Source organism: Falco biarmicus, chromosome 3 (genome assembly GCF_023638135.1).
Source record: "Falco biarmicus isolate bFalBia1 chromosome 3, bFalBia1.pri, whole genome shotgun sequence".
NCBI lineage: Eukaryota > Metazoa > Chordata > Aves > Falconiformes > Falconidae > Falco > Falco biarmicus.
In genome coordinates, this window is record NC_079290.1 from 77169616 (window position 1) to 77192268 (window position 22653).

General features: G+C 36.4%; 1 protein-coding gene and 1 long non-coding RNA gene across 4 annotated transcripts in view; both read left to right on the top strand.

The window, feature by feature from the left end:
• GALNT1 (polypeptide N-acetylgalactosaminyltransferase 1) overlaps positions 1 to 22653 on the top strand; it is a 93040-nt gene that overhangs the window by 58310 nt on the left and 12077 nt on the right. For all 3 annotated transcript variants that reach the window (XM_056333154.1, XM_056333157.1, XM_056333155.1), the window contains 5 exons: positions 10489 to 10655; positions 16706 to 16913; positions 18505 to 18675; positions 20108 to 20225; positions 21181 to 21361. In XM_056333154.1, the coding sequence (XP_056189129.1) occupies positions 10489 to 10655; positions 16706 to 16913; positions 18505 to 18675; positions 20108 to 20225; positions 21181 to 21361 (845 nt within the window). The remainder of the gene's footprint in view (positions 1 to 10488; positions 10656 to 16705; positions 16914 to 18504; positions 18676 to 20107; positions 20226 to 21180; positions 21362 to 22653) is intronic.
• LOC130146714 (uncharacterized) lies at positions 1886 to 7255 on the top strand. The gene is made up of 3 exons (XR_008820987.1): positions 1886 to 2066; positions 3186 to 3288; positions 7017 to 7255. It is a non-coding gene; the product is annotated as an uncharacterized LOC130146714 (long non-coding RNA).

The window sequence follows — 22653 nt, forward strand, 5'->3', positions numbered from 1 at the left end:
ATAAGTAACTTTTTAGTCTGGATACTTCCCGGAATCTGGACTGGGGTATGTTAGTGTAACTAACTAATGTAACTGACAGGGCCACAGCCTCTGGGGGGGATATTGTTGCAGGGCAAGAAGCAGCTGGGGATAGCAAGTTGTTAATAGAATAATTTCTGTAAGCATGTCTTATTCTGATCTGTGAATCAGTCATCAAGGTGGGAGCTGATTCACAGTTGCCAGGAAAATATGCAGCTGTGGGCTTGACATGACAGCAAAGTGAAAGATGAGTGATTAGGAACACTGGAATCTTGCCTTGAATTTACTGGGGGTGAGGAAGGCAATGAATAAAATAGGTATCAGTGACTAGAAGAGGTGTTCAGCTGTGTATATGTGTCTTAGACTGGTATTCAGGCTGGAAATGCTGTGGTTAAATGCATGACATTTGTATGTGTCATATGACTTGGTTTTACTCTCAGTGCTGTTTGAGGTTAGTTGGAAGCTGCTTTGCAAAATTAAGAATGGGTACTGTGTTCTAAAGCTGAGCTTTTCAGGCTGTATTCATTATTTAATAATTTGTGGAATATGTAAAACATTTAAGGAGACATTTGTGTCCCGGGTGTGAGAGTTTAAGCCCAATTCTGACTTTTTTTAAACTAGAAAAGAGCATCTCAAAATGCTGCTCTTTTCCAGGTACAAGTGGTCAAGGCTGGAAACAATGGAGGCATAGCTGGGACAGAATGCAGTCATTCATCTAAGCTCTGGTCTACACTGGAGTTTATGATGCTGAGCTAGGAGGGAGTCCTATTTTGCAGGGTGAGATTTCTAGGGAAAATGATAGGCTTTCCCAAGCAGACCTGCAGCAAGGAGGAGTGTGTTTTTTATTGCTTTGGAATACCTTAACAATCTTTTCCCCAAGGCTGCAGGTTCTGTAGAAATTCACATAAAAGAGCTTCCTAGTCTTTTTTTTTTTTTTTCCCCTTAGTTGGTATAATTTTGCCAGAGTTAAGGGTGTCAAAAATTTTATTATACCTCAGTCGGTTCTGCATAACATTTGGGATCTTTTAACTGTCCTTTTCTCAAACTGTTTGTATCCGGGAAGTAGGTAGCTGGGTTTCAAATGGTATAAATAGTGTTAGGGCATAATCAGAGCTTATAGCCAGGTGGCCCTCCATATTTGAGTGAACTGACTCTAAGTTCATACGAACTGTGACATCAGCCACTTAATAGAAAAATAAGATGCAGATCTCTAACTAAGACCTTAATGTTTAACTAGGACATTATTAAGGCTTTTTTGCTGAATCAAACTACGCTGCTCAGTTCCTGCTGCCAAGCTTACTTGCACAATTGGGAGGAAGCAGGCAGGTTTTTTTTTTTTCTGAGGTTAAGCCTTTTTTCTAAGTCTAAACTAAATGAATGTTGTGGAGTTTAGAGCAGTTATGCTGGGCTCCTTTCTGAGTAAGTCCAACATATGACTAATTCTGTCGTCTCTTTGCTTAGAAAGAACCATATTTAGGTTTAGGTTTAGGCACTGTTAATTATATGATACAATATAATGCTTTTCAGTTATGGGACTGTGATCTGGTTTTCATACATGTACTTTAAAAATATGTTGTTTTTAAACCTGAATTGTACGTGTGAGATACACTGGAATTTGGATTTTTAACTTCTCAGAACAAACTGATTTGCTGTATATCTTAGGATACTACAGTTAAATTGTAATAGAACACATTCATAAAATTTACACAATCCCTGTGTGAGGAAAATAGTTTGAGTAAATGTACTCATAGTAAAACTAGTAAGGCTACATATGCTCTTACAACTCAGATGTGTGACATTTTATGGGGTTTTTAAATGGCAGCACTTAAAGTATTTATTCTGTGAGGGTTCTGAAAGTGTGTTCTTTTTGCTTTTAATTATTTTAATTCAGGAGAATAGCTAAGGGGGCAGTTTTATACTACATATAATCTGGTGGACTGCAGCCAAACAAAGTGTTCTCACTGCTTCTGTTCATACTGATCTGATGATTGTGTGGCCTTGGCATTCACTGGCTGGATGGAGGATTGCACACCAAAGAGGAGAAAAAAGTATGTTTTGTTGAATCAGCAAACTGAGGCAACACACAGCAGCTCTGTGATTACCAGATCTGGTGTAAAGAAGGGGATGGGACAAAACTGTAATGGTCTAAAGTGGGATTGTTGTTTTTGGCAGCAGTTTGCAGTTGCACCAGATTAGGTGAAACATGGGGGGAAAAAACCCTGTGTGTATTAAGACACACTTTTTTCTTTTTTTTCCTTTTTTTTTTTTTTTTTTAAATCCCCATAAGATCATGGGGATTTAAATAGCTCCATAAATTGTGATATGCTTTGTGAACTTTTGGTATTCATTTAGCTCAGGTCATAGTGACATAAAAGATAATAAAAAAGAGCAAGTTGCCAACATAGGTGGTGAAAGACTTCAGAAGTTTATTCAATGTTTTGGTACAGGCTAGAATTCTAGACTGTTAATTAACCTGGCACCTGTAAAGGAAATCTGCTAATCTGATGACTAGTAATGTAACTTTCAGCAATGTCATGCTCAAAGTCTGAAGCATGTGAGGCATTAAAGACTTTACGGTTCTTTCAAGCAGGAATATTTTTTCATCTGGCTTTTGTGGTGCATATAGCTTGTTGCTGACCCACTGTAGAGTCAACATTTGGAAATGTTCTTGTTCGTGTTGACTTAATGAGTTAGCTGGAAGAAATTACCTATAAATCTTTTTCCTAGAGAAAGTTTAGAGGGGAAAAAAGTCACTTTAAAATCAGCTTGCTTCCTGTAAACTGGTTTGGGGTGGGGTTTTTTTTGGTTATATATCAACATACATATATATATACATACCTAATATCCATATGTGTGTCTGTATATACATGCAAACACTTGGCAATCTCATTCTTAGTTATGAGTGTTTTCCATTTTGGATGAGCAGCCATATCCTGAACTTTTTAAAAATTGATAGGTCAAGTATGGAAAATAATTTGTCTAGAGGACTTAAGGTTCAATTTCAGGCTTTGAGGACAGAATTGGTTTTGCTTCTGTCAAGAGGTTCTTTCCTGTGATCACTTTCAGGATAAGGAAAACAGCCAACTGCAGCTTATTATTTTTGTGAAATTCTGCTTGAATTCTGTAACCACGATGGTTTTAAGGACCATTTTGGATTTTGTTTCCAGGGTCTAAAGAAGATTTCTACTTGACTCATGAGATAATGCGACCTTTCTTATATCCAAATCTTTGAGATCAGAAGAAAGGAAAATATCATACTCTTGATGTCAGGTAAATTATGTAACACTGTTGAAGGGAGACACTAAGCAGGCTGGATGGAAATGTTTAAGTAAGAATAAAGGATTTGCCTGCATTCAAGTCACCTGCTTAGAAAGATTAATTGGAGTTGTGATACAAATTATAGAAATGAAGACCTTTCTAAACCAACTTGTTCCGATTTGATTGGACGAAGCAGCTTCAGGGTTAGCATGAAGTTTTATTGCAACCTTACCTGTAGCGCTTTCTCTTTGTGCGGCCACAAGTTAAAACTGTGGTTGTATGCAGAGTCTGTGTAGTGAGAAGTGGTTTGGCATGTTATGACAGTCAGTGATTCCATCTTTCTCAGAATACTTCTGAGAAGTATTGCTTTTAGCCATGTTGCTTCTGTGTGAAAATTAGATCATTATCCAGCTGGATTGTCTTCGATTTGAGAGCTTGAGGTATTGTTAAAGTTTATGTCACAAGCAGATTTATTAACACCCTTGTTCATAACGATATCAGGATGCTGCTGCTCATATCCAGGAAAGACTAAGTCAGTGTTCACCAGAAACACACTACTTGACTTAAGTGCTGGTGGTTCTTGCTGTAGTGTTTTGACACTTTCTGTGCTACCCCTGCCACAGGGCGTTACCTTCTGGTGGAAATGTAGGTCAGTCTCAGCAGCTTCGGGGTGACTCTCGGTCTTGTTTCAAAGCCGTTTTCATTCATTACTTCAGTAGAGAGGAGATTCTGTGTTGGGCATAGCTGTGCCTCAGCTTTGTTACATTAACTTCATTGCAGGCTATAACTTATGGAAAATGGACAGGTAAACAATGGAGTACTGACATTTTATGGCGCTGCAGCAATATTCATCAGATATCAGTAATTAAAGCCTGGCGTTTCATGAGAGGAGCTCAGACTTCCTGATTTTCTCTCTATTGATTTGGCATTAACTTTGGTAACCTCAATAGAAAATAAATGTGTGTTTTCAAGTCTAAGAATACTGATGCTTACATCCCAGATACTCCAGTATATTTTAATACTAAAGAGTATGCTGTTTGTACTGCATTGGTAATATTAAACACATTTATTACGGGGGCTGTGCTGTGTATCGTTTCCTCAGAACTTCAACTCTAACCTGATTTTTAGCAAGACACAGATTATTCCTTTGTCACATTTAAGTTCTGGGATACAGTTTATTTATAACTGCAGCTTTTATTTATAACTCTTGTTTGTAGTGTGCAAGATAAGGCATTGTACTAATTTTGTAAGATGACGAAATATATCTTCCTCCCTGCCCCAATCTGTTGCCAGCACAGCTTTCAAAAATACATTGGCACTGCATTATCCTACTGCACATACGAACTCCGGTCTGAGCTCCGCTGGGATTTCCCAACTGAGCTGCCTAGTGCACAGGAGACACTTTTGCTTGTGTTCCATCTCTGTCCTTTATCAGAGTGCTCTGGGCTGTGTGCGCTGGGCTAGAAAACAAGGATCGCATACGTGTTTTACTGCTGTTGATGTTTTTGAGCCACTGGAAATTACTGGTCATGCCTTGTTTCTGTGAAAAAGTGGTGGAATCTGGGAATAAACTTGCTATCAGGTATAGCAAGTCAGGGTTCAGGTAGTGTCTGAGTCTATTAAATTTTGTGATTAGGTAAGCATAAGTGGCCTCATTTTGAAAATTCCTTATTTTAAAATACTCTGATGTTACTTGTCCTCTCATTGCTCTTTCATAGACAATAACCTGTTGGTGGCATCAGAAAGAACAGAGACGTGCACTACAGTATTTAGAAATTTAGCATTTATTTCTAATACAGAATATAATGATGACATCATCTTTCTAGAAAATCATCTAGATTTTTTTTTCACGTTCCATTGTTCACCTCAGTGAATGAGGTTTTCCTCATTGTGTCTCACTGCATAGCATTATGAAAGTGTATACTTGATTTCCTACAAGACCTCTGCCCTGTTTATAGCTGTTTTTGGGGGTGTATGGTTCTTTAGCCTGTGAAACAAAAGTGTTTAAGAGCTATCAGGACATTAAATCCCATTTTATTATATTAATTTCAGAAATGATTTAGCATGACTTGGAAGAGTGTGCAAACAGATCACTGCTAACATTTAAATATTTGTCTTTCAAGATATGACAATATTGCACATGTAACACTCAATTTTGGGTTTTAGGGATAATTTCTAAGTAAATTGATCCACAAATACAATTTCATAACATTGATAAAATGCCAAGTGCTGTTCTGTAGTAAGATGGCTGCACAGTTGCACCTTTTTAAGATAATATTTGAAGTGTTTGTAAAAGTGCCAACAGTAAGCTGAAAGAGGAGGCATTGGCATAGCGAAGGGTGGTGTCCCAAGTTCCCAGCATCTGTGCATCTTGGGTGCTGGTGGCTAGAGCACGTAAGCCTTATTGATCTCCGAGTAGGGCACTGAGCAGAGCTGATAGGTATCAGAAGTATTTCACCTTCTGAGGAATTCAAATGAAGGATCTTGTAAGATTGCCTGGTAGATTTCTTCTGTCCCTGCGGTGGTGAAGTATGTTTTTCTCATTCCCTCACTGGCATGAGAGAAGAGAGGCTTCCAGTTTGGCCAGATGTGGAGGAGGGTTGAAAGTACGTGGTTGTGGTGTTGCAGAAAACACAGTATGAGGAGTTGTCTTTCTGTGCACGACTGTGCTGCAGCAGCAGTTAAACTATGAGATTTAATGGTTTAATTTTATTTGGAAAGAATTGCCTTACTTGATGTCTCTTCTTGTTATTTCTGTCATTTCTTCTGTGGGCTATTTGTACCCTGGGGTGAAAGAGAAAGTAGGAAAGCAGTTTCTTCAGAGGCTTTTCAGGTGCATTTGGAGTAGCATCAGGTAGTTTTCAAATAGCTATACATAGTCCACTGAATAAAATTCTGAGATTATTTTTTCCCCTGAATGTCTCCCCATCTACAACATGCAGAGCTTCTATATGATTCAATTAACACCTGCACAAAAAGTCGTGGTAACAGAGAAGCATAACACAACCCAGAGCTGCTTTTGACCTCCCATTTTAAGAACTTCTGTAATGGATTTAAAATTTGAAATCAGGCTACAGGGTATTAAGGACAACAACTTGTACTTATTTTGCTGTCACTGTTCTTCTTTAGGAATGTTATACACATATATGCTAAAATCTGTCCTTCCTTTGCCTTTAGTCCATTGATCTGAAATTCAAATTATGATGGATTTGGACCTGTTACATTGCCTTGTGCTTTTGGGGAGGTGTGGACCTAGGAGTAACCGTGTAGCTATAAGGAACTAGGCCAAAGTATTCTGAATATATGATGCTAAATTGCAAAAAAGTGACATTCTGTGAAGAATGTTATTAACATCTTAACAGAGGTTGGAGGAGAGTTATGTCTTTATAGTCCTGTTCCTTTGCACAACAACTTTTTAAAGTATCGTTTGTAAACTCAATTTTTTTCTCAAATCTGATTTTGATGGGGTATTAAAGATCTTGGATAACTTTAATTTTATTTCCTAATTAATTTTCCACTTCATTTCCTAATTACATGGAAGCAAGAAATCAAACAGGGAAGAATACAAGGCTAATGCAGCTGAAGGTGGGGATTTAAGTGCATGAGACGGAGACTTGCTATGAAATAAAGTATTACTGATTTGAGCATTGGAATGTGTACATTAAGAAATGTAGACTAACTAGGCTTTTTGTTTTGATCATATTTTAACAATCTGGCCTATTCTTTTTCTGTGTCTTTAGGTAATAGGGCAGTAAGTCTCTGCTTGCATTTAAAATGTCTGACATTTTTGGGGAGTTTCCACAATCTAAATAATGTATGGAATCACATTAGCCGAGAGTTTGCATGGTGAATGCCATAGGTTAAGGAAAGGATGATGCATTCCATATGAAGTAGACATGCTCAGCTGCCGTTTGGAGTCTTCATTAAATTACTGGAGATGGTATGCCTTCCTAATATTATGCACTCAATTTTAAAACTGTTTGAGGCATGATCCAAGAAAAGGAACATAATGTATTAGTAGTTCATTAAAATTCAAATTGTCCTTAATTCATACCCTATGTGTCATACCCCTCATGGTTATATTCCGCTACTAATGTTGCGTAACGGTTGGTTGAAACTAATGCTTTATTTTAAATTCTATAGTAATCCCTGTCTGGTGTAATTTGTTTTCAAATGAAAGACAAAAAGGATTCTTAATTTAAATGTTTGTTAGTAAGGATAAAACAGGTTTACGTAGAAGGCTAATGCTCTGATCACAGTTATCAGCTGTTCCATTTTGCTTGGTTTATGTTCTGCAGCCATACATTCCTGAGGGTGGGAAGGAGTGTATGTAAGTGTTGTCAAAATGAAAAACAAGAGGGTTTATTCATATGCGTTCACAAAAAATTGTACAAATACGGCTAAAAGTTATATACAGAAAGGCAAGTGAAAGGAGTATTATAAATCAGGTATCATGCTATTAATTCTTTCCTTTATCCTGCCTGCATCAATGAGTCTTTTTAGAATAACTTCACACCAAACACTTTATTAAGAATAGCATTAAAAAATTCCAAGCCAGAAACACCCTTGTGTTACGCATGGCAGCCTTTTACATATTGGTAAACAAACCAGTCCAGGGTCACTTTTTACCCCAGGTACAAGTTTTTACCCCAGAAGGGGTTGATCTCTGTGGGTGAGAATAGGCAAGTCTTGTTATGGAAAGGAGAATGTTCACCTTCTGCAGGACAGGGCAGTGAGAATGCCTTGCAGGGGGAAAGTGTGTCCCAAAAAATACCTGGTTTTCTCATATTGCTAATAAGTTCCCCTTCAAAGACAGATCTCAAATGTTTTGTTATATTTATGCTTCAGACTGTAATCGTTCATAAACATGGTAGTCTCTGATCACTTGGCTGGCTTTTATTATACCAATTCATTGATTTGAGCTCAGTAAAATAAAATCTTCTGTAAAACTGTTAAACAATGAGAGGCTGGAGGTGCAAGATTTCATATCGCGATGGTAGATCCTGTGGCCACTGCAGCAGGATACTCCTGATGAATGACACATTGTTATTGCTTTTTACAGAGAACTGGTAACAGGTTTCTCACAACTTTTTTACATTTATTGTGCCAAAAAGTAGAGGAACAATTGGTGGATTTGTATTAGTACTGTAGCTGAAGGTCTACAATCAGACACTTATTTTCTGGTGTAAGGAACAACGCAGCAGAAGGAATAAAACATTTAGAATTCGATTTTAAAGTAGCAAAATAGGCTGAAAAAGTGACAAATGAAAAATTATTTGGCTTGTCATTGAATTTCTCATCTGAAATTCATAGCATTTTTCTGAAAAGGTATTAAAGTGATACCACAGAAATAACATTATCAGTCGGCATGCTTTGCAAGGTTTTTTTTTACACATTAATTCAATTGGAAAATATAAGGATGTATGGCTGCTTTTCTTAAAGATTTTATGCTGTTCACTTCAGTGTGGTGAATAATTAAATTTGGCCATAATTTTATAATAAGTAAGTATAATATTGAAGACAGTGCCTGATCCTACTGCTTCAGTTCTTAGAAATGAAACATGATTCCACAGAAGCTCATCCAGGTATTTCTTCAATTGTACCTGGACTTATCTTTTCTGGGATCTCTGGGTACACTGGGCTTTTGTCACCACATCAGAGCTGAAATGCCTATGTATTATGAGAGCTGCTCTCACTTAGAAGAGCTCTGGATAACCAAGTTATCCAGCAAATAAAATACTCATTTTGGGACCCCAGTTTTGGCTGTTCCTGGTTTTTGCAAAACCCCTGGTTTTGGCTGTTTGACGTTCCTGGTGTCACTGGGTGGGGTGGGATTAGATGCTGACACCATGATCCTGTATTGGCAGGCTGTTTCTTCAGTATTATTTTTGTATGTTCAGGGCAAAGAATATTCACTAGGTATTTCTTAAGCTCTCAGACAGCACTGCTGTTCAGGGGATAGTCATGAATACTTGTTAATGCATTTTAACAGTGTTTAGATCAGGTTACATTACAGTGAATCAACTCAATAATTTGGGATCTAATAAAAGCTTTTTTGTTGGAACGAAGCTCCACTGAGTATATTTCTTCTTCTGCTTCAGTGTTTTCCTTGTGTTTGAGATCTGCATGTATCTCTCTAGCTTTGATTCTTACAGGATTTAGCACCATCAAATCTTATGTAAGTTTCTGTGTGTAATTTTGAATATGAAGGAGGAACAGATCTGTGGGGGGAACACTTAAATTTGCATGGTTATTTTTTTGAGCAGAATTGTATTATCAGAATTGTTAAGAGTACTTTATGTACAGTGTATTGATTTTTCTACGAGATAATGAAAATATCACTTGTGTTAAAATAGTGTTGCAGAGTGTAAAATATTGGCAGCATGTGGAGTTACTTGGAGTGCATGTCATATTTTGCACAAATACCCTACATATGCTGTTAGAAGAGCTAAAGCTATGGTCTTCCACGCAAACTTTGGAGTGTGAACGTAATTCTCTTTTAATTTGATGAACTTTTATAATACTTCCAACATGTATACAATGAGGAGAAAAAAAAACCCCAAAAAACCCCTAACCTCTTCATGTAATATAAACACGTTAAATTATGAAATGTACTTAACTCACTGGTTTTATAGGTAGCATGCATGTAGTCTTGGCTTTTTCCAATCATCAGCTGTGTCTAGAATTCTTTACCTCTTTTAATTATTATTTGGGGTTTTTTTTTATTGTGTTTTTACTGCATTTACTTCCTAGTTTGTTTGCCATTTCTTATGTGTCTCTCTCCATTCCCCCTCTGTCCCCATTACAGTACTAGGGTTTCTCCCTTGTCCTCTGATGGAATGCAAGCCTAAATCAGGGGCTTGGATTAGTGTGTCTGGACATGCTACTCTTCAAAAAACATGGGTAGTGGAAACAAATAATCTGCTATCATCTCTGTGTGTTAGCAGTGTGGATGTCTCTCTCATTTCTAGAATTGGTTATTGAATTGATGTTCCCCCTTTTTAGTGGTAGGAATACATAGAAGTATACATAAAAGTCAGGATGTTTTTTAGGTAAAAATATAAATCTGTGCACCATTTGCTCCTTTGTCATATTTCACATACAATTGCTATGTCATGAATGTTAGTATTGATACCCAGAAATAAACCTAAACATTGCAGTTCTAACTGAAGGCTTGGCCTTTACAAATATGTGCCTTATTTTTGTTTATAGGTGTAAAACAAAGGTGTACGTAGACAACCTTCCCACTACAAGTGTTGTCATTGTTTTTCACAATGAGGCTTGGAGCACACTCCTACGAACTGTTCATAGTGTGATAAACCGGTCACCACGACACATGCTGGAAGAAATTGTCCTTGTCGATGATGCCAGTGAAAGAGGTAATGATAACGTTGATGCTTTAGCTTGCTGCTCTTTTTACTTCAAAACCTGAGACTGACTTCTACGGGCTTAGCTCTCCTCAGCAAGAGACAGTAACACAGTAGCTGGGGCAGGGGAAGGCAGAGTCAGCGATGCCCATTTTGAAATACAGGTGGATCATTCTCTGCTGAAAACTAGTGTAAGTTTATCTGGTTATGTTTCTGTTGACTCTGTAGAGCTTGTGTTTGCTAGTGGGATTATCCTATTACAGTTTTCATGTTTTGTGTTTAAACGCATTCCTAAAGCTTGAGGGCATTTAATACCTGAATCACCTGGTGAATAATAGTAAATAGGCCTGCTTGTCACACATGTCCAAATTCACTGTCACTACCACTGTTAAGCTTGGTGTTCAGAGGGATTAATTTTGATTATTCAGTTCAAGGGAAGTTGAAACTCAACTTCTATGCTGTAAGAGATTCTGCTTTTTACTAGTGCTACAGAATGAAATGTTCCATGTGTAATGAAATTAATAGACAAAACTTGAAGCTGATTTATTTAGATTCTACTCTTTTAGTATTTTTTTTGTGAATTACAATACAGTGGAAATAATTATTTTCTAGACAATAATTTATATTTAATTTTGGTTAATAGTTGGTATTTGGCTTGTTCTTGCTTAATCTTCGGTGGTAGGGATTATAAAGTATAACTTGAGGGATATTCTTTTTCCTTGTGTTTGTAAATGGACATGAGAGGGTATTATGTTGATTTTTAATCTAAAACGTTTCTATATTTTTGTATTGAATCACCTATTTTTCTATCTTTCTACGTTGAAAGTTTTTTACTAGGACTAATAGCTAGTAAGCCACCAGAAAATGTCTTAGCAGCCACCAGTTGTAGGCTGTTACTTGTCGCAGCAGGAATTCCCATGCTTTAGTCAGGGAAGGTGTTTATGCCCAGCATGCTGACGTGTCTGCCTGATACTTTTGATTCCAGTCATGCAAAATCCATATTCTACTGCTTATGGTAATTCCAACTTCAGAGTAAAGTGGCTGACTGTTGTTCGAACAAGAGATGTTGTTTAGACATATATGTACAAAGAGAGACGTTAGATTCCTGATCTTATGGTCTAAGTAGCAGAATGGCATATGGATTGCAGTGGTTAACAGGAGGTTTTATGATAGTAACCATTAACAGGAGTTTTTGTAGCTGAAGAAGAGGGGATTTTTGCACTTCATATCTAATTTGGTAGAAAGTATAATGAACTTCTTCAGGTTGTGTGTACGTATGATGCCGTAGCATATCCAAACTATGTAGGTCTAAAGTACAGCTAGCTGGTGGTGGAGCACCTGAGTAGACTAAAAGAAAGGTAGTATCAGCTAAACTGAGACCTGACCAACGTGTTTTCCTAAGGATGAATAGCTTGTGCATTCAGATTGTGTTTGCACTCTTATCAGTCTGTGTTCCTTTCCTCTCTTGGGCACCTTGCTTGCTTTTTCTTTCTTACCTGATACTAACTTTAACTGCTTCAGCCAATTTCAGTGCAATTTGGAAGAAGGGACAGAGGCCTTAAACACAATTACATTCTGGCAGCAGAGGAGGAATGCCCATGCAAAGGGCAAGGCTGCCATACAAATGTGTTCCAGATTAGGTGAGAGGTGTGATTGACTTTTGCTTTTAGAAAGGCACAAGGTCAAATTTTCACTGTTTTCACTTGTGGGGAATTTGTAATTGCATCCCTCAATTTCTTGTGTTTTTTCAACCTTTATATAAAATTTCCACATTTCTTTGGTTCTAATGCATGTGAAACTGCTCACTTTTTTTGAAGTTGTTCCCAGGGAACAATCCTCTTTTTAACACAGATCCTGATAGTTGGGTTCTGGGTGCCTATACCTGGTTATTGTACAGGTATATGCTTCCTTAATGGAACAGAGACAATACATTTGTTTTGGTTAGCTTTTGTGTGCAGACTCTTGTTAGGAAAACAAAGTTTATTGCAAGTGTTGTCTGTTTCATTTATGAAAACAGTCCTTGGCACTAATTCAGATCAGTGCTAATGATTAATTTTTACAGGTCAGCTTTCAATATGAACTAGAAATAAAGAGCAAGCTAAGAGTAAAATAATGTAGACGTTATCTGACTTTTGCTTTACCTCTTCAATTTCCGTTTTAGGAAAAATGTTTAACATAGCAGCAGCCATGTCCTCATTATGAAGTAGAATTGTAGTCCAGTGAAAAAAACCATGTGGCTTTCTCTAAATAACTGTTTCTGGGTTTGGGTTAGGTAATAGAAGGAAGGGAACTTAATTCCAGGCTGAAAGATACAGCATTTCAGACTTTTTTTGGTGGTATTATTGAACCTGTTTCAATTTGAAATCTGTGTTCTTCATTTCAGATCATTCAAGCACCTTCTATTTGTAGTTATTTTCAATGATTACTGAAAGTCTTGTTTTGTTTTTCAAAACCTTGTTATCGTTGCAGCAAGCATGCTTTTAGATTAAGTAAAACAGAAGGATATGAAGTTTAGTATATGTACTTGTGTTCTTTTTGTGTTGAACTAAACCAGCAGACTTTTCCAGAAAAAAATATAATGTTCAGCCTAAGTAGGCTATTTTGAATTCTAGCACCGGAGTCAATTTAATTGGAATAAAGTAGGCATTCAGTCTGCCTGAAGCATACTTTGTACCTGTTAGTGTCATGCTCTTAGAAGAATGAATTTGCATAATAACATCACACACACAGAAACAAGATATATCTGTAACATTTTTCGCTAGTTACTGATCAGAATTGCATGTTTCGTTTTTAAGTATTGATCTTTGTTAACTAGTTAAAAAAAGTTAACAGGAGAAATCAGGATTAGTCAGTACTTAAAACTAGGTCAGCACTGAATGGCCAGGCATGGTAGGCAGATTGCATCGGGCTAGAATACACTCACAGAAGTTGGTTATACAGATACAGATCAAGGCAACCTAACCAAAACTAAATTCCTGCCAATAATGTCTTGTAAAAGTATTCACATTTCTGAAAACTGTGTTTGGATGCTTGTATGTGATAAAATGAGTGTTTTGGTATAGTTTAATTTAAAAAAGAAATTGTTTGAAACCAGATTTTTCATTTATATTCATATAGATGTGATTAATAGAACTGGCAAGGTGTTTTTCAATTTATGCACTTACTTGACTTGAACTGAATAGATTTACTTTTTTGGCTTTCATAGTTGTGCTACTGCCATAGAAGATACTCTTTAAACTGTCCATAGTCATGGGTAGCATTATGCGTCCTTTTGATACGGAAAAAGTTTGAAAGGAATATCCAGCAGAAAGAGTTAAATGAAAGTGAAGTTATACCTCTGAAAATACATGAATTATTATTTTTCCCAAGTAAAAGTATTTGTGGATTTGTAATTTTTTTTTAATATTATCAAACCTTACTCTGAGGCATAGAAGGCAATGCTAAAAATTTACGCAGCTGTCATCCTGAATGACTTGTAAACAACTGACTCTGTAATGCACAAAACTTTTCATTCCAGTGTTTAATACAAGTTTTAGTATAAATATGACTAATAGGGTTGTATAGAAAATAATCTCTCCTGCTTGATTCTGGCATCTCCTATAGACCAAACATTTATTGCATTAGAAGACTTTTCAAATACTTTTTTGTAAAAATAAAAAGCAAGTCTTGCCTCACAAGAAACTATTACCAGTTTCTGGATGTATGACTAGTCCAAAACTCTAGCCTCTTGCTACTTGAACTAAGGAAGCAGTTTGTGAGGGATGTGTATTGCTCTAAGAAGCAGTGCTCTGGAAGGAAAATAGCTACTTAGATTTGAGCATTTAACCCTAACTGGTGCTAGTATAGGAGCACCAGAAATCTTGATGCTCGAGTTATCTTCCATGCTTTTGTAGGGATGAAATGTCAAGCTTTACCTTTTTGCTTATTTTACTGAAACTATAGTAATATTTTAAGGGCACGGTTACTGAATGTCTGTCACAGTGTTTTGCTTCTGGGAAAAGAAAACTTCTGAAGTTTTGAACAAGGTGTTCAATCAGAATATTTTTATGGACGCTGTTAAACATGGGAGAAGGACTGATCTTAAACCTCTTCCCACCGTAGTGAAAACACTGCATACATCTGTGATTGTTTCTTAGAGAAAAAAAAATTGAAAACTACTTGAAAAGATAAATTGAAATTTGAAATACCTTACTGAGAAAATGTAGGTAGGACTTAGGATTTTATATTAAATATGTTGACCCATGGTTTTCTGTAATGCAACTTTGTTTTATGCTAGTTCTTGAATGGCTGCAGTTGTATTATTGAAACGTGTCTCTTCCTCTCTTCCTCCTGGTAGAATTTTACCATTCTGTTAATGTAACTCTGTGTTCAAGGACCAATGTAACAGCCTATATTCATTCAGCTTTAAGTAGTTAGAACTACTTAGAAAGCTTATTGGAACTACACCTGAAATGTGCAGAGGAACATGCTGATCTGTGTGACATGCTCGTGAGATGGTTAGCATAGAGAGAATGTTTTGCCGTTTTATTCTCTTTGTGTATGTCATGGAAGCCATATACATTAAAACTATAAACATTATCATTAGTTCTTTGTAATGCATGGCTTTGGAAAGCTACACTGTAAAGATTTGAGATTGTTTGCTACAGCCTCAGCCAAATGATCTGTCTGTGCTCGACCCCAAAAGGCCTGCAAGATGTTCAGACGTGTACACTTGGTTTGTACTAATAAACGTTTATTTATGAGTCTCTGTTAATATGCAAAATAAGAATTAACTTGCTTTGAGTTTCTCTGGAGACAAATATTTAAGATCTATCAACCTTTTATGCTCTTTTAGCACAGTTCAGCTTGCAAGATCTGTCAGAACTTATTTCTGTGGGTTTTTGTGACAGTCCAACAATGCACAGAAAAAAATGAGGAGGCAATTAGAACTCATTCATCCAGAGCAGTGGTAAGGAATGGTAATCACCCTCAGGTCAGCTCTGCCTCTTGAGATTTACAAAACAACCACTAAGAGTTCATGCTGTGCCTTTTTTCCTCCCCTCCAGTGTCACGCTTATTCTTATATGAGGTACTTACTACCTTATGCTAAATCCTACTACAGGCTTTGCACTGGTGTAGTACAACTCCCATGTGCTTTGAGTGCATAATCTGATATATTCCGTAGCTGTGTTACAAGACTGTTTTTCTTTTTGTACAAATTCGGATCTGCAAGTTATTGTTTGTGTGACTGTCAGTTGCGTTCCCCCTCAGTTCTTTGTTCTTCCTTTGGCATCATCCATTATAGTCTAATTTTTCATGATGGACAAAAACTGTGCCTGGCAATGGGAAATTTGTTGATTTAGCAGCTCTTTGTAATGCAAGCAATTTTGAGTCCCTAGGCATACGGTAGTCAGTTATGGCTGTTCTATTTTGAATAAATTGTTCCTCAGCTAAGCTGAGGTTTGTTGGTGTTACAGATACTCATTTATATATAGTTTATTTTGTCTTTATTTTTGTTTTATGGTGTTGTAGTGATAAATTAATGGAAAAAATATTAGCCAGAAAAATCTAGAGAAAGCAAAATTGAAAAAAAGATTTGAGCATGTTTTCAGCTGCTTTCAAAAAAATTACATTCCTGTTACGGTTCCTGTAAAAGTTACATTCCTGTAAAAGGCAATTCCTTATGTTCAGCTAGTCGGATCATTTTCTGTATTTTCTTGGTAGAGAAGTTTTATGTCCAAGAGCACTTATGTGTATGTTTTTGAAAGTAAGAGTCATATCTACTCCATAATAACAGCTTGCCTATCCCATCTGGTTTCTATGTAAGCATTCTACACTCTCTTCATTTCCATGTTTTCCATAATGAAGAGGAGGAAGAACTTCCAGCTCTAGCAAGTGAAGCACATGGAACTGTGGAAGGGCATATTGTGAAGTGTAGAATAAGCAGCAGAGGAAAGTAGGAAAAAGAAAAGAAATGAGGAAATGTCTCTTAATTCAAGTCTCTTCATTCAAAGGAGAGTTGGGGGGAAGAAAAGCTTAACTATGTAACTAACAGTTTCCATGGTTTTGATCATTCTTTGCAGATTTCTTGAAAAGACCGCTGGAGAGCTATGTGAAAAAATTAAAAGTACCTGTTCATGTGATTCGAATGGAACAGCGTTCTGGATTGATTAGAGCCAGATTAAAGGGGGCTGCTGCTTCTAAAGGCCAGGTCATCACCTTCTTAGATGCTCATTGTGAATGTACAGTAGGCTGGCTTGAGCCTCTGCTGGCAAGGATCAAAGCTGACAGGTAATTATCCATCTTTGGTCCATGTTGGTTTTTTTGGTTATTAAGAAATGTTCAAAGTATTACAATATAGCCTACAAGCAACTATCTACTTTTTGAAGGGGTGGATAAATGCTCATTGGTGTAAGTATAAAAGGCTAAATCAGTACAGCTTTTAAAAAGTAAACTTGATCTAAATTGAAGCTTATATTGGGAAGTGTGGGATAGTGTGTTAAATAGCAGAAGACCTGAGCACAAATGGAGTTGAGAAAGCAGTGGAATTTGAGGTCTTCCGTGTGCAACCTGGCCCGTTTCTTCACGAATTTGGGAAGACATTATTGAGGAAGGGATGGAGCCCTAATCTCTTGCAATGCCAACGCTCTGAACAAGAACTGTCAGGTTTACTGTTTTCAGGTTCTCATTGCGTTTTCTTTATTTTGTAATGTGTTTCTATTGTGGAAATACGTGCTGTGACTTGGTTTTCTGTGATTACTTTCTAGAGTTAGAATAGCTACTGGAATCATACTGATCTACACTGCAGTATCATAGCTTTATATTTCTATCTTAAGTCAATACTCACAGCACTTATATCCATGATAGTGTGATGGAAATTGTATTGAGAGGAAAAAAAAAAAGGAGTGAGAGAATGGTCTGCTTTATAGGACATTTATACATCTGAGCAGTAACTCTGTAGATGCACACCAGTCTGTTAGTGAGCAGCATATTAAATAGACTAGATATTAAGTATGTAAGTATGGCGTTACAGTTCTGTTTTGTTCTTACGGTTATAGATTAAAATAACTTTGAAAATTTAACGTTACAAAATACAGCATTACACAGTGAAAAATCCTCAGATAATGAATCTTTGTTCAGCACTGTGCTGATGTAATACTAACCTTTAAGTTACTATTAAAACACTTTTTATGAGACTACGATACGTAAGTTGTTAAAATTTGTGCAAATGGCTCAACTAAGTCCTTTAAATATAGTTGCAACCCCTGAATCTTTTTGCAGAGCTTTCTGTGAGAGGGAGCCTGCTTGAGGATGGTTTCTTAAGTGTTTTTAAGATGATTAGTTTCTGTGAGTATGTCTTAATAATGTCAGGAGAGTGGACAAGGAGGCCTCTTTCTGTCAACTTTGATACAGTAGTTATACTTCGTTAACAATGGCTATCATTTCTTAGTCCTAAGGGCATATAAGAATACTTCCCCAGACATAATGACCACATTTTAATTTCAAAACATGCAAGTTACTTTGCTTAACTAGAAATGAAAACCTTGTTTTCTATACAATTACTATACCACTGAGAAAGCTGTGATCAATTTTTCTATCTGCAGAGAGATGATTCTTTATTACTGGTAATAATGCAAATATTATTTTTAAAAAGTGCTAGTATTGCCAAAATTGTATCAGAAAAACACATTGTCCTTTAGGGGAATTAACTCTTAATTAGCAAGACAGAGAGTATGTTTCATGATAATAATCTATTGAGTACAGTTGTTAAGAGATGGCATTATGAAAATTTAAACTGCATGTGTTAAAAACAAAATTAAAAAAACACCACCATCTTTTTTGACAATTTAATTAATAGGGTTTGATTCTCTCCTTTGTCTAGGAGAACAGTGGTGTGTCCTATCATTGACGTAATTAGCGATGACACCTTTGAATATATGGCAGGGTCTGACATGACCTATGGTGGATTCAACTGGAAGCTGAATTTTCGTTGGTATCCTGTTCCTCAGAGAGAGATGGATCGACGGAAAGGAGATCGAACCCTTCCTGTTAGGTAATGAGAAAATATTAAGTCAGTTAGTGTTCACATGATTGTTTAATGATATCCTTTTTACGTTAATCTTGTGAGTGAGTACTTAATGAATTGTGTTGTCGCATCATCTTTGTCTGGCCAAAGGAACAGCATAAAAGTTCTTTGACATGGACTGGTGTTGGTTTGGTAGCAATGAAGGAAGCAGTCAGCCTGTGACTTGAGAAAATTTTAAGTTTTATGTCAATTACTGATAAATTGCTAGCTTTTAACTAGTTTTTGTACCAATATACAGATTTTTATTGAGGCTTTTTTTATCTTTTACTCAAACAAGTAAACAACATTTTGAAAAGGTGCATCGATTTTTTACATGTGTATGTATGTATTTGTGTGTGTGCATACATATATAAACGTAATTTCTTCAAAGTGCATGGTTGAGAGGTGAATTAATACTAGGATGTCATGCAGATGTTGTAGCAAAGGTAATAAGAAAAAAGATAACTTATGTATAATGTATACTTCTTAACAATTGCAAACTTACCTTTTCTGGCCTTCCTGTTCTGAAAAGTGGGCGATGTTTACTTACCATAAAGTTGAGGATATGGCCTTTACTGCTTCTTGGGTTTTGGGTTTTTTTTTTCATTTAAGAAATCAAGAGTTCTTCTGAGGATATGGTTAATTGTATAATCCCACCACCACCACCAAGTTTCCTTTCTAGGGGAGAAAGCTACATAAATGTTTTGTTAGATTGTGACCTGGTTTATATTTTGTGTCCTTCAGAAAAAGTCCAATGCATTTGAGGAAAATGACTAGTGATATAAAATAATTTATTCTAAAAGTGTGAGTAATTTGTGTACTTGAACTGCAAAGATGTGTCATCAGCCTAATGTATAATTTACCATTTGTACACTAGTTGACTAAAAAGGTGGAAATCTGGGAGATGTTGGTAAAGTTAGGAGAAACCAGCACAGTTCTCTTTTTCTACCAATAAGGAATTTTTAAAGAAAATCTGGATGTAACCCTGACGACAGTTTTCTTCTATGAAGCAATAATAGTGCAAGCAAGCAGGCCGCTTCATGGCCTCCCATAACTTTTTCAAGAACAGTTGCCAGAAGTATAAATTTCCTGTCAGAAACTGGTTTCTTTTTTATGAATTACCAGCACTGAAGCCAGAAGTCTTTCTCTGGAATTGCAGCAGCTTTCTAGGAGCTGTTTATCTGGATTACAATTTGAAGTGAGAAAATAAGAAGAACTGTCAATAACTGCTTCCATCCCTGGAAAATTTTGGGCTAGCAAGTACATCGATGGTAACTGAATTTGGATGGAAACCTACTGAGCAGGAATGTGTTAGAAACTTGGGAAATAAAAAGATATTTTGTCAGTGTAAGGGTGAAATGTATTTAAGTGTATGTTTTCATAATGACTGACACTTACCTTTTGTCTTCCCCCCCCCCAGGACACCTACAATGGCAGGAGGTCTTTTTTCAATAGACAGAGATTACTTTCAGGAAATTGGAACATATGATGCTGGAATGGATATTTGGGGTGGAGAAAACTTAGAAATTTCTTTCAGGGTAGGTAAAACTTTTCAGTGTTTTGTTACTCAGGACAGTGCATCTTGAGTTCTGTAAAATACAGATCTGCTGCCTGCATCAGTGTCCTCCCCTGTTGCAGTTAGCACTTTGCTTCTGTCGTGTTCTTCCAATGTAGATATGTAAAGACTGTAGCTGTTAGTGAAAAGTGCATGGTGAATTGTTGGCATAGCTTTGTGATTAAAAGATTGGGACGGTCATTCTGAAGAATGGCTGTGTGTCAAAAGGAGTTCAGTTAGAAAAGCTAATTGGGTAGCATAAGTTAAGGGTGATATCATCAGTGCATGGTTTAATGTGTCAGTGAAATGTGAGCACTTCTGTTACAAACTCTCCTCGTGCTGTTTTCTAACTTAATTATTGCATCTGTTCATTTGGATGTGGACTTAACCAGTGGTGTTCTCGCTTTGGTTCCTACCAAACTGAACTATTTGCTTTTGGTTTACTTATTATCTCAGAATATACAGGTGGATACTTCTGAAGTAGTTCAGCCTCCTGGATTTGCATTTTTAGAGGTCCAATGTAAAAATGCAAATATTTTCAGAATCTTTAGTTGGGAAATGTATGGGGGTTTTTACATGTATATTCTACTTTATGATAGAGTTTTTTGGACAGATCACCACCTGTTACTTCCTGTGATTCATGTGAGCCTTTTCCTCCCAATGCTGTCAACTTGCCCAGTTCTCCAAAGTAGCCTTGCTGATGCATTACTGCTTCGAGGCCTGATATACACTTTATTATGGTGCCTGACTCATGTTTGTGAGCATCTTTATCTGTTGAGCAGGAAACAGGCATATGTTTCTCTTCCATGCAGTATGTGTTTGTTCTAGACCTCAACTAATGTTGTTTCTCCAGCTCGAGCAGAAGCAAGTGATTAACAGTTTTAAACTTTTTTTTTTAACAACTTGAAGCTATGGAATAATTGTTCTATCACTTTCAGATCTGGCAGTGTGGTGGCACTTTGGAAATTGTAACTTGTTCACATGTTGGTCATGTGTTCAGGAAAGCAACACCATACACTTTTCCAGGAGGTACAGGGCAGATTATCAACAAAAATAACAGGCGACTTGCAGAAGTCTGGATGGATGAATTCAAAAACTTTTTTTACATCATTTCCCCAGGTGAGCAGGCCTTTGGTTATGAGAAATACCTATTAAATATTAAAACGTTAACATCTTTTGGCTTAGTAGAGTTTGCACTTCACTATCCAGAGTATAGGAACAGGTTGCTAGTATACTTGTCTGTATGATATTTATTATGTTTCATAAAATGGATGTTAAAAAACCAAGAGGATGTAAAATATGAGAGCAAATTTACTATTAACTCAATTTCTGGAAAAAAAAAATAAATCAGGGAAAGAGAGGAAGCCTGGGAAATACTGATTACTTACTTTCCACTACTGAATATTGTTGCTGTTGTTGTTGTTGTTCAAAAAAACAAACGAAAAGAGACAAACTTTGGGTAACAACAGACATAATTTCTAAATACTTGAGACAATAGAGGCTTTTGACTTTAAATACGAAGTGGTAGTTCTATATACCATGTCTGCTTTTCCAAAAATGTATCTTTAAAACTAATATTTCCTTATGACTTATCAAACCTGCATTAGTATTCAAATTTAAAAGCTGTAATACAATGTAGTATGAGTCTGAACAATGTCAAATTTTAGATTAATGGTTTTAAGAATACTTGTTGAGAACAAGTCACTGTGCAGATTTATGTTCTTTTTTTGTCTTAAGAGAATGTATTACTCAAGACTGTGTAAGATTTTTTTTTTTTAATTAAAAATAATTCTTACTGCTACTCAAAGCTTAGCTGAAATCAGAAGCTAATAGCTTATGGTTACTGCCCTGTGTTGTTGTTAATGAAGCATTATGAATTCAAACATGACATGTATAGATATTCAGAAAACTTGTATTTAAATAGGTGCAATCATTTTTGGTTAAGATTGCTTTTATGCATCCATGTCAAGCAAGATTTTAAAATGTAAAAAGTAGCTGGAACACCTAACTATAAAAATTATCTAATTGTTGAAAAGAAATTTACATTACTGAACACCATGATAAGGCTGTTATTTTATATATAATCTCTGTAGTCCTTCCGTTTCATGTGTTAAGTGTAGGCTACAAAAGGAGTCATACTGTTTGAATTTTGTAGGATTGTTATTTTGATAGGACTTACTTTCAGAGTTTTGCAGTGTTGTGGAATATACATGCATTCTGCTGTTGGAGAAAAGGAATGAAAGAATTCAATCTAAACCAGAATAGGGTAAAAATTTTGAAATGGTGAAAGTAACTTAAGCAGTTGTCTAACTGCACTGTATATTTTCTTTCCTTTCAAAAGATGCATGTCTGCATAGTTAGTATGCTGATAGACTGAATGATTGCTGGATAGGGATGTGTTCTTGCCAGGC